Genomic DNA, 12,765 nt, shown 5'->3' on the forward strand with positions numbered 1-12,765 from the left:
TGTCCCCTAAGGAAATGGAAAAGTCGAGGAGGGGAGAGGTTGGAGCAGGAATAAAGATTAGCTCCGTCTTTCCCGGGTTGAGCTTCAGGTGGTGATTGTCCATCCAGCTCTGTATGTCCCTCAGGCAAGCGGAGATGCGGGCAGGGACCTGTGTGTCCCATGGGGAGAAGGAGAGAAAGAGTTGCGTGTCGTCGGCATAGGAATGATAGGACAAGCCATGGGCAGATATTACAGGGCCAAGGGATCTGGTGTACATGGAGAAGAGAAGGGGACCAAGGACTGAGCCCTGGGGAACTTCGGTGGTGAGGGGACGGGGTGGTGATACCTTACCCGCCCAGGCAACCTGGAAGGAGCGGTCAGAGAGGTAGGACTCAATCCAGTCAAGGACTGTGCCGTGGATCCCTGTTGCTGCCAGGGAGGACAGGAGGGTAGAGTGGTCCACAGTGTCAAATGCAGCGGAGAGGTCTAGAAGAATCAGGACAGAGGAGAGGGAGGCTGCTCGTGCGGCATGGAGTGACTCACTGACCGAGAGGAGTGCAGTCTCAGTCGAGTGGCCAGGCCTGAAGCCAGACTGGTGGGGATCAAGCAGGTTGTTCTCAGAGAAGAAAGCAGAGAGCTGGTTAGATGCAGCACGTTCCAGTGTTTTGGATAGGAAAGGGAGGAGAGATACCGGGCGGTAGTTCTGAACTGTCCCTGTTAACTGTTAATGTCATTGCCGTTCCTCCTGGTTGTCCAGCTCCCAGTTCACTCCCATTCATTTTCAGGACCTTCTGAAAGTAATCTTTTTAAAACATAACTACGGGGGATAATAGATGAATAAAAGGGAGTACTAATGTCAAACAATCCCTGTCCCTGTTGTAATAGGTCACCGGTGAGAACTGGATACAGACTGTCTGATTGACATGATAAAACATTGACCTGCATAGTAAAACGTTTCAGGCCTGTCACACATTGCAGTCCTCATGGTAAATGGTAAATGGACTGCATTTATATAGCGCTTTACAATTGATGCCTCTCATTCGCCAGAGCAGTTAGGGGTTAGGTGTCTTGCTCAAGGACACTTCGACACACCCAGGGCGGGGTTTGAACCGGCAACCCTCCGACTGTCAGGCAATCGGTCTTACCTCCTGAGCTATGTCGCCCAATCATCCATCTCCATTTACCTGCTATGAACTTTAATGACATCCATACATTTACCCCACTGTCTTTCACACCCTGACCTTTTGATGAAAGTGAGTTTTACTCCTTCATCACACACTGATTTGTGCTGCTTGAATTGTGGTGTTTCTGAAAGGATTGTGAATAAAATGACATTTTATTCTGCTGGTAGCACTGTTGCCTCAGCAAGAAGGTCCTGGGTTTGAATCCCGATCTGGGCCTTTCTGTGTGAAGTTTGCATGTTCTCCCATGTTCACGTGGGTGTCCTCCAGGTACTCTGAGTGAGTGTGAATGGTGAGTGAATGTTGTGTGTGCCTTGTGATAGATTGGTGACCTGTCCAGGGTGTATTCCTGCCTCTCGCCTTGTGACCCTGACCAAGATAAGCGGGTATAAATAATGGATGGATGGACTTCCACAAACAAGAACGAGAGTCATGCAGCGACTGATTCCAACTTCAGACTCTAGTTCCTAGTGAAAGTAATTTCACCTACTGTGCTTTGGATGTGAATTCCTACATGAACCTGGCACAGGCCTATGTTATTATATGATTCACAGGACTTTCCGAAACATTTATCCAATTAAAAAATGAATAGCCAATATGGGCATGTTTCTGTGCAATTCACTCAATTAGCATTCAGGGGTTAGCTCACAAATAAGTGGTACAAGGTTGACGACTGAATAATTTGCAATTAGCTGGTGACTAACAATATAATCGATAGGCTAATTTATTTATTTTTTTAAAAACTCATTAATTAGCAATGTGGGACAATGTGTTATGAATTTGTAGCTTTATCCATGCAGATGTTATATAGTGGATCAAACAGGTTGTAAAACAGCCAAAATCTTGATTTTACATTTTAGTTAGTCTAATTCAAAATTTTGGCTGTTCTGAGCCATAGGAAGCTTTAAGACACTCGGCCAGGATAGCCTGTCCTTTTGTTTCCTATGTTCCATTAAACGTTTCCCACTTTTATCCACTTCATTGGGAGTTGGGTAATAATAATTACCCAACTCCCAAGAGTCAACTTCAGCATGGTAGGTTACCAATAGCATACCGGGCTACTTAACTAGAGAGCTGTAGAAGTCAGAGAGCTTTTTTTCCAAGCTCTTACTATTGTAACTGGTTATCTCATAAAAAACACGTTTTCAACGTACAAAAATGCCAAGTTACTCAAAAGTATTGATATCAAAATGACGCCAAGTTACGGTACTACAAACAATATAGGCTATCTTGCCTCACCAAAATGACATAAGATGCATTTCAAAGCAATGCTACCCAATATTTCCTCAATTCTTTCAAGTATCGGGGCTCCCCCACTCCCTGCCCGCTGATCCCTTAGCAGTGTGCAGCACCAGGGGGTCCTGAGACAGCCTCAGCACAGGGGCTCAGCTGATCCCTTAGCCCATAGCGATGGATGACAAAGAGATTTTACATTTATGCAACCTCATATTTGTACCCCAGTGAAACAGGAAATTTCTGCCACCTGGGTGCGATCAGTGTGAAGGTCTACTCTTTCACTCTGGCTGGAGTGGGAGAGATGAGAGTGAGGGGGGCAAATGCCTGTGAAGAGATCTACAGCTGCACAGCCAAATCTCTGCCATAGCACTGCATGGTCTTTCAACCCAACATTACAAGCAGTGATAGCTGCCAGGTAGACCTTAATGGTAGGAAAGGATTTCTCTTTATCCATAAGGTTCTGTGAAAAGCACAGCACGTCAGAAACAGAGCTCTGGTAAGGCACTGATTCACGAGAGGCACACCATCTTTAAAACACCTGACACTTATTGTCATAAAGTGACCTGGTAGAGGGCGCTCTCGTGCTCTGGATGGTTGCAGTCACGTGAGGGGGAAGCCCTAATGCGTTGACCTCCACACAGCTCCTGGTCCAGGCCATGATACTGTCACGTCTGGACTACTGCAACTCCCTCCTGGCTGGCCTCCCAGCATCAGCCACCAGACCCCTTCAGCTCATCCAGAATGCAGCAGCACGTCTGGTTTACAACCTCCCTCGTGACTCCCACGTCACTCCCCTCCTCATCTCCCTCCACTGGCTACCAGTGCAAGCTCGCATCCGGTTTAAGACACTGGTGCTTGCTTTCCAAGCAGTCAAGGGGTCAGCTCCTGGTTATCTGCAGAAGATGATCAGACCCTACAATGCTGGCCAGATCGCTCCGATCGGCTACTACAGGGCGGCTGATTCCTTCCTCCCCCTACACGAGCAGCAAACAAGGTCTCGCTCTTTGGGCAGTTCTGGCCCCACGATGTGGAACATCTCTTCCAGTGGAGGTCAGAACCAGCAGTGTCTGAGCACCTTCAAACGAAAACTCAAGACGCACCTCTTCTCTGTGTACCTCTCTCCTCTTCCCTAAACCCCCTCCCATAACTATAAAAAAAAAAAAAAAAAAAATTTTGTTCAGACTATCTTGTTTCTCCCTTATTGTATGGCATCATAGTAAAGGCTTTTTATCTACATGTTGTTCAATGACATTTAAGCGGACTTGATCCTGAGTTTGTTACTCTGTGTAAGTCGCTCTGGATAAGAGCGTCAGCTAAATACCTATAATGTAATGTAATGTAATGTAATGGTTGAGGTTATGCCTCTCATGGGCCAAGCCCATAGAGCTACTCACTTGGGCAGGAGTGGAGTGTATTTCCCCGTTCACCTGAGACAAGAGTCTGTGCGTAGCGGGGTGTGCATGGGCTGTACAAAGGAGAGGGGATAATGCCTGCAGTAACATTTCCAAAGTCTGGGGATGGAGACACCATTCCCGTACAGTGGGTTTCTTCTTGTCAGCCAGATCAGCGCTTCTGTTCAGAATTCCTGGAACATCAATCAATCAATCACATTTTATTTGTATAGCGTATTTCACACGCAATTGGTCACAGTACACTTCACAGACAACCCTGGCCTAGACCCCACAGGAGCAAGCCTAAAGCACACATGGGTCCGCGCGTAACCACAGAAAGTGACGGCGTGCTGCGACCACTTCTGTGGGCTAGACCATGGAGTCTGGAGGGAGCGCATGCCACACTTTGTGATTACACATGCTACCGCAGTCATTATCGCAGCGTACGAGCACATGATGTCTCAGAAAATATCTGAGAGCTGTTCATATAGTTATAGCAAAAGGAAATTGAATTCACCATGTAACCCTCCTGAGACCCCCCACCCCAGAGAGGGATGTGTGTGTCCTCATGACTTTCCACATGAGAACGATCTGAGAGGGTTCCCTGAGTGTAAAAGTCTGTTTTCCCAGTGACTCTGAGTGTGTCACCGTGAAGACGCGATGGGAGATCGTTGCTGGAGGCTGTGGTGGAGGGATGAAATCCACCTCATGAAGCCCTCATCTTAACAGCCCCAGTGGCAAACCTGAGAGGCTGACACCGTCAGCCCCTGTAGTCTGAGGCATGTGTGAAAACTGCACTCTTGAGCCCGGTTTGAACTGAGATAAAATGCAGTCTGCTGATAGACAAGTTCACGTGGATACAGAGTATAAATCCACTCCCAAGAACGTTTCACTCCAGGATGGTGAGTGACTTGCTCTGGGGAGATTTACTCTGAAACCAAGAGAGAACAGATGTGTCAGAATTCGCTGAGTGTCCTGCACATCTCTGGGTTCGAATTGGCATAATCAGCCAATCTCTGTATAAGTCAGTATTCTGGTAACACCATTAGTCCTCGATGGAGCCAGACCCGCCTCTACAACAATACAGAACACCCGGGACTCAGGGAGGGCCGAAGAGAGTAGAACTGTGTATTGTAGCAAACACCACGTGGGCGAAGCGGAGGAATTTTGTGTGAGGGGGATGAATGCCTACGTGGAAGCAGGCATCTTTCAGATTTACTGATGTTGAAATAGTGATGTTAAGTTCGTCAATTAAGTGTTCATTCTTATAGAATGTTTATTGATGAATTTCTATAGATTAAACAGTTATTTTCAATGAACCATTTCAATGAATAACCTAATGTTGGTGTTAGATTCAAATTTAAGAGACGTTTCTAAAATGTTAAATTAAGAGTCACATTCCCTTGACCGGCAGCGTTTAGTGAAACGTTGTGTGGTCCATTCTTGAAACTCAGTTGCCATCTGAGCACGTCTTCTCAGCTGCTAGTCTCACCTGTCAGGCAGAATGCCACCAGACTGACCCCAAAGAACATAGACAATGCGCATATCCTTAACAAAAATGTTACGTATGAAGGTTAAGCATATTTTAATTCATTCTTTTATAGGCCACGGAGTAGATTTTTACTCTAATCAGTTAATCATTATTAATCATTATTGGTGCCGACGATTGTTAAAAATTGCACCAAAAGTTTCCAGTCGTTCTGACATTTTGAACGTGAAAGAGTGCTGTATGTTACATTTTGAAATTATATTGCCTCAAATGTTTGTTTAAAAAACTGAGATCCAAGAAGAAAGTTTAAGAACCTCCTTCTTTGTGAGCTGGAAATAATGAAAATAAAACTATGCTGGGTTTGATCTCGGGAACCCCCACAAAGATTTCCCCTTTTTTTAAGAAGAAGGAATTTATTCCTCTTAAACCTTGGGGCGCTCTCTTGTGTTTGAGAGTAATGACTCCGTTGAAAATGGTGGGGTTTCACTCTGAACTGGGGCTGTAGCCCTTGCTATAGTAGCGCTGCAGTGTCCTATATGCTCTTCCAGAGGGGCGGTAGCCCTCCTTTCGCATTGGGCACGCTACTGTCCCGGTCGAGCCCACTTGGGTGCACTGGATTGCTTTTTATGGGAGGTCTGGACCGGATGTCCTTCCCTAGATTGGGTTTTTAAACACAAAAAGTGAAAGAAAGAGAAGTTTATTTATGGCACCAATGCAGTGATTTGTTTGAGCAGAGATGCTACTTCAGTCAGTTGGGAACACGTAAGCCACGTACTTTGGATGCGCTTTTAGGAGAAAGAAACACTTTTTCATTTTGAACTAAATAAAGAGAGTTGACAATAACCATGAATAGAAACTTTTTCATTGTTAAAGGCAATCATTTTATTTACCAGACATGGGGAAGATGGACTGGACATACCCATAAGAGAGGAAAGGGACATGCACCTTTAAGGGGTTTAAGATAAGGAAACGGAACCAAAGAAAATTGTGATGCATACCAAAAAAGCTTTTTATGAAAGGACTTTGGATAATGAAGTAAATTGTTTGACTTCCCTTAAATTTCTATCCATAGATCTCTTTACAATCCCCCACTTAGTTTACATTGGGCAAAATACAGTAGTCTAAGTACCTGACTAAAACTCTAGTAAACCTACCACCATCCCTAGGAGCCCCCCCCCCCCCCCACCCCCCCCCCCCACCCTAAAAGGGACAGGGGTGCTGCATGGTAATTATACTGGGAAATAAATTAGGGGCATTATACTACTGGTGTCCTAATTATTGGTAATCTATCATTCCTGTATGTGTTGCATAAATTTCCCCCCTGCAAGGGTTTTACAGTGATGGTCCTTCTAAAGGACTGTTTTTGTACTTCGGTACCTCACAATGATCAAGACAGGGAAAAGTGACAACACGAAAGTCGAGGTGAAAGACTACTCAAAGGAGACAGATCAGGCTACTGAAATGTTGAGGGAAACAAAAGTGCTGGGGAAGTGCAGGTGGCCCCAAAATTCAGGCCACGAGAGAGGGGCAACGTCCGAGTCTGCCACAAAAAAAATAAAAAAAGAATCAATGACTATGTTAGTCACTCAGTGAGGGGAAAGACAGCACACCCCTGGAGTGAGACCATGAGGCCTATATAGGGCCAGAAGCTACTCAGCAAAGGGGAAAGTGGGTGTGGAAAAAGCACTGGTGTGCTGCTAGGCGGCCTGATTGTATCTCAGGTCCAGGTCTGAGTGCGGAGTGGAGGTGCTGAACACTCAGCCCTGTCCCTCCGGCGCTGTCCGGCCTGAGTGTGGAGTGGAGGTGCTTGAAATTCAGCCCTGTCCCTCACGGCGCTGTCCAGGTCTGAGTGTGGAGTGGAGGTACTGAAACTCAGCCCTGAGTGGCGGATGATGGCAGAGAGTGCGGGGCTCCAGAGGCCGACACCACAATACTTATATATGAGCATTACTTCCTGTTTCTACAGTGAATCTGCCTTTAGCTGTGTGTTAGTTTGCAGTGCTGTGGGAAGTTTGTCACAGAAAACCGAAAGTAAAGAAGCAAAGTCACTGTCCACTCTGAAAAATGTGTGTTGCCTTTTACATCTTACTTTTGGTGGTGGCCAAACATCCTACAATACTGAAAACTAACTCGCTCTCCACTCTGGAAGATGGCAGCTGCATGTCTAGTATGGGATGGGAAGGTTAAGCCCAGAAAACAGATCATAGAATAGGTTGATGAGCCCTTTTCCCCAATTCAGAGAACTTACAGTATAAGAAAAGGGGACATTTGGGTCAGATTTACATCTGTAGAACAGTCAGAGTTCAGTCCAGCAGGATGTTTAATTTTCAGGTGCAAAAACTGCAGTTGGAGTGTAGCACGGACATCTTCCTCAGATCATCATCAACTTTAAAATCCTCAATTTTCACTCTTCATCGCTGAACACTGTCATTGGCACATTTCCCATATTAGATACATGCTTCGTGTATAGCTAATATAATAATACTATATTAACTCTTCTTTGCAGACTGAACAGCTGTGACCTCAGAGAGAAGTGCTGTAATATTGTGGCCTCAGCTCTCCAGTCACCAAACTCACCCCTGAGAGATCTGGACCTCAGCTACAATAACCTGGGAGATTCAGGAGTGGAGCTGCTCTGTGCTGGATTGAGGAGTCCAAAGTGTAAACTACAGAGACTGGGGTGAGTAGTGCTGTGTATTGTGTGATCTTAACTAAATAGTATGGTTCTATTCAGTGAAATATTAAAACCCTCTTTCTCTCTCAGTTTACTCCTCTGTCCACCAGCATTCTTTCTTTGCCCATATATACCTTACTCCTCAATCACAACAAGCAAATGGTGTTTCTGAAAGGATTGTGAATAAAATGGTATTTTATTCTACTGGTAAAGCTGGGCATTAACTATTGGCCGGTAGGGTGTGTGTGTACATCTTGGTGGGAGAGTGTCCATCTGAACACCATGTGAGCTGCTGTTTAGATGCAGTGTTACTTCGTTTAGTTTAGTCACTCTTCTGTGGTTCCAGTCCCAAGTAATAGTCTGGATATTATACCTTTGTATGCAGACATGTTGTGTGGGATAGCCTTATTCAGAGATCAATGTTCTGGTTCTAGCTCCTATCATCTAAAGGATGACATCATTTACAGGAGTATTTCTTAGATAAGTATTCTAAATCTTACAAATGTCCCGACTTATTACATTTTTTGTGCAGTTTATATTACTCCACAAGGTCTACCAAACATGTTGATAAGGAGTTTTAAAAGAAAAACATGACTTAATATATCAGGCTTTTATTATCATTATTATCATCATTGTTACAATAATAATTAAATGCAACGCAATAATTACCTTGTTATATTCGCAATAGTGTGCGCGATAAAATGAATGGATGGATTGTAGGGCAAGGACACACAGATATAGGTGCAATGTGTGGAATTTTTCAAAAGACACCACGTTTTTAAAATTTAGTGTCTACCAGCAGTAAAAGTTAGTGGCAATAATCAGTTGTGGTGTTCTCATACAGCCACTAGATGGCGATGCAGTGTAATTCCAGTTTCTGCCGTGGTTCAGTGGTACTCACTCATTTTCTTAGGAGAGTCACTTATGAGTAAGACCATTACTCAAAGAGCCACAGAGATTGCAGGTATAACTAAGATGTTTTTTTTAAATCATCACCCTCAAGATATTTACCATCTTTGTGTATGTTTAAAAAAATACAGTACCATGCTTTCCATCCTTACATCTCTTTTTATTCTCAATTCATAATTACATTGCATTATTAAAAGGTATAATACTTGTGTGTGAGTGTGTAAGGCTGGGAGTGGAACTCATCTTATGTATGTATGTACATATGCAATTATACATAAGCATTATCAACATGAAATAAAAAACAGTTCACAAAAATGTATATATTGGCCTACTAATAGAGATGAAAAACTTCTTTTTCTGTTATATTTGTATCAATATGTTGAGGCTCTCATGTGTTTTAGCTATCCATTGACTTTCTCCATGCAAAACTTGTAGTTAGTGGTTGCAATCCTAGTCAAACAATCAAGATGCACATCTGTAAGCCTACTTCTATCTTTTCTTTTGACAATGCTCATTATAGAAAATGTTGCCTCACGTGAGTAAGTGCTCACAAAAAAGCTCATTACCTTCTGCACACAAAGCTTTAAATGTGGATAATCTGAGGCTGGGACCATGCTCCAGAAACGAGCAACGCCTGATCTGAGCTCAGTTTTCAGGACATCTTTGACCTGCAGCTGAAGAATCTCACTGTATTACAGCAAGGTCTGGACAAAGGTTTTTCAGAGCAGGTGTAAGGCTTAACAATGGCACATTAAAAGGGTTCTCAGACATAACAGCTCCTCCCGAAATTCGTCCTTTTGAATAAAGCGAACCCACACACACAATTGCGCCATGTCGCTTATATCCGTGCTCTCATCGAATGCAATGCTATAACATGGTGTCGCTGCAAGTTCTGCAATTCGCTGTTCCTGGATATCTTTCCCAATAAACTTGATCCTCCTCATTAATGTCGAATCTGAAAGCTGCAGTGCATGTATTTGTTTTATTTTAGGGCCAAGCACCGAAGGTGCAGGGCACCTATTGTAATCGTTACACCTATTGTAATCACTATATAAACTGTTTTGACAAATGCTTCAAATGCTTTCTGCCATGGAAGTCTACGGCGGCAGTATAACGACTGGTCTGCTTTTACAAAACTTTGCAGAATGGTTGTGCCGTTCTCCCTGCGACGGACTGGTGTCGTCTTCAGGGGATCTTCCGGTTGCTTGTCGGCCAGGCGCCCCATTCGTGCTTGGCCCCGCCATTGCTGCTCGCAGCTATATTTAGGGGCCAAGCACCGAAGGTGCAGGGCACCTATTGTAATCGTTAGTATTATTATTTCTGCAATGCGAGTCTATGGCAGCCCATAGAACCCATTGGTAACTTTTTATGAAATTTGGCACATTGATAAAGGACAGTGCAATGTATACAGGCGTCGCATTTGGGGCAATCCAGCCAACTCTGTAGCGCCACCAACAGGCCAAACTTCAAGGTACCTTTTTAGCTTATAACTTTTGAACCGTTTGTCCTAGAGTCGTGCGGATTATTTCCCCTGAATCTTTGGGTCAAGCCGATTCCAATACCTGACCCAAGACTGTTTATTTTTAATTTCCACCATATGGGATTTTCCGCCATTTTGAATTTTTCGAAAAATTTCATCCTAGAGCGTTGATCTGATCACCACCAAATTCGAGACATATCATCTACAGATGGTGCTGACGAAAAGTTAGTCACAGAATTTTGATTGACCAAATGATATGGCCACTATGAGCCAATGAGTATGTTGGAGGGCGTGGCTTTTAGCATAAAGGTGTATAAATTCTGAACGGTTTGACCAAACACCATGAAACTTCGTAGTCATATCAGTACCCATAAGTGGAGGCTAACCTTCCATTTTTGGCCCAATCAAACAAAAATGGTGGCACTAGAGAGCTCATTTCCTGTTTAGGCATACTCACTATGCCGATTCTTTCAAAACTCAGCACATTGGTATAGGGCAACTCCAAATAGACAGGGAGAAAATATGAAGCCGATTGGCCATAAGGTGGCGCTATCGTGAGCTAAAAGGTGTTTTTTTAGATAACACCTTTTAGCTAACAAGCATATCTCCGGCCTCATTTGAGCTACATTCATGGAATTCTGGACATATGCAACTCATCAAGCCTAATAACTTTCCCATGAGGACCCATAAGCTCTGCCCATTAGATCTTCTGCAAATCAGACTTTTTTGAAAAATGCTTCAAATGCTTTCTGCCATGGAAGTCTAGACTTTTTAATGTAATTATAACATTTTGCCATTTATCTATAAAATGGTTGCTGTTCACAAGGAGATGGTTCAATGGTATTAGAAATCCGAGTAGAATATTTTAAAAATATTCATTTAATTTAAATAACTTATTCATTTGAAACGTGATTGCGTTTTATTTTCTTTTAAATGTAACAGTTTCATGTAAAACTTAGAAAATATATCAGCATACCCTATTTTATTCATTGTATCAAGTGGCTTCAAGTTCAGGGTGCGTCCACTTTCAGTTTGTACCTTGTCCCTGTATTCATGGGGTTTCCTCTGGGTATTCTGATTTCTACGCAGTCCAAACGCATTCAGGTAATGTCAATTGGACATGATGTATTGCCCATAGGTGTAAGTGTAAGAGTGCGTGTCAATGTGCCTGTTCACCCTGTGATGGACTGGTGTCTTGTTCAGGGGTCGTTCTGGTTGCTTGTCTACCTGGTGCCCCTGTAGTGCTTGGCCCCTTCATTGCTGCTCGCAGCTATATTTATTATTATTATTTATTATTATTATTATTATTATTATTATGCACGGTACATTATCTCTGCTGAGGTCAAAAAGCATTGTTTAACAATTTCAGCGTCCGTGAAAGCCTTTTTATGGCTAGCTAAAATCCAGTAGCCTCGGTCGATTTCTCGGCAACAGAGACTGATCTCGTCATCATTTTTGCTGCTCAGTCAGAATCTGTCAACTGTTTATTTTTATTAGTCCTCAGGTTGCTACCTGGCAGGTACAACATGTTGTACTTGGTCTGAAAAGCACTAAAGTGGCGTTCAAGGTTATACCGTTTACAATTGGCACTAGTCTTCTGGCAAATTAGGCAGAACTGAGTGGATTCATATTGCACAAAGAAAAACTCATCAGTCCATGTATCCTGAAATGTTCGGTGTTCATCCTGAATTGACCGCACCTTTTTCTTTGCTGGTGCAGCATCGGTGTCTTGGCTTCTAGGCCAAATGATCTGCATTTCCATCGTTCTTTCCTCACGTTGCTCTTTCTCCTCGGCCTGTTTCTAACTCCGTCACCGTCAGCTAATGAAGAATCACTTTTCTCGTTCTGCTTTTTTCTAGTCATAAATCTGTCCAGTTTGAGTGGGCAGAGGCCGAGACAATATTTGATATAACCTTATATCAAACGGCATTATGGAATATCAAATTTAGGCTTACGTGCTAAACTTGCAAAACCATTCGCAAATGCAAAGCTACACACATAGGCTATACGTCTACCCATGATCCCTCGCTGTTACGTAGCCTACGTTCTTTGACGTATCTTCAGTATGCTGCCATCTGCTGGATAATTCATTTCAATGTGCTAAAACAGGACATACATGGAACATATAGAAGTAAGTTATAGCTATATACTTATTGTTATCAGTATACATATCATATATGAGCCGCAAAACAAAGTCTCACGAGCCGCGTAATGAGTAACACTGTGCTACAGGAATAAGGTAGAAGGGTACAAGTGATAAGTGATCCTAGATTGGGAGTGCCCTGCAGAGAGTGCCCTGGGAGTGGTGGCAGTGTAGCACAGTGGGAACTGGGCTTGTAATCGAAAGGTTGCAGGTTCAATTCCTGGGTAGGACACTGCCGTTGTACCCTTGAGCAAGGTACTTAACCTGAATTGCTTCAGTACAT

General features: G+C 43.5%; 1 protein-coding gene across 5 annotated transcripts in view; it reads left to right on the forward strand.

The window, feature by feature from the left end:
- LOC135242401 (NACHT, LRR and PYD domains-containing protein 12-like) overlaps positions 1-12,765 on the forward strand; it is a 505,695-nt gene that overhangs the window by 384,819 nt on the left and 108,111 nt on the right. The window contains exon 12 of one of the 5 annotated variants that reach the window (XM_064313453.1): positions 7,783-7,956. The exons of the other annotated variants lie outside the window; for them this stretch is intronic. Within the exon in view, the coding sequence (XP_064169523.1) occupies positions 7,783-7,956 (174 nt within the window). The remainder of the gene's footprint in view (positions 1-7,782; positions 7,957-12,765) is intronic. 5 annotated transcript variants of the gene reach the window in all.

Source organism: Anguilla rostrata, chromosome 16, assembly GCF_018555375.3.
Source record: "Anguilla rostrata isolate EN2019 chromosome 16, ASM1855537v3, whole genome shotgun sequence".
NCBI classification, from domain to species: domain Eukaryota; kingdom Metazoa; phylum Chordata; class Actinopteri; order Anguilliformes; family Anguillidae; genus Anguilla; species Anguilla rostrata.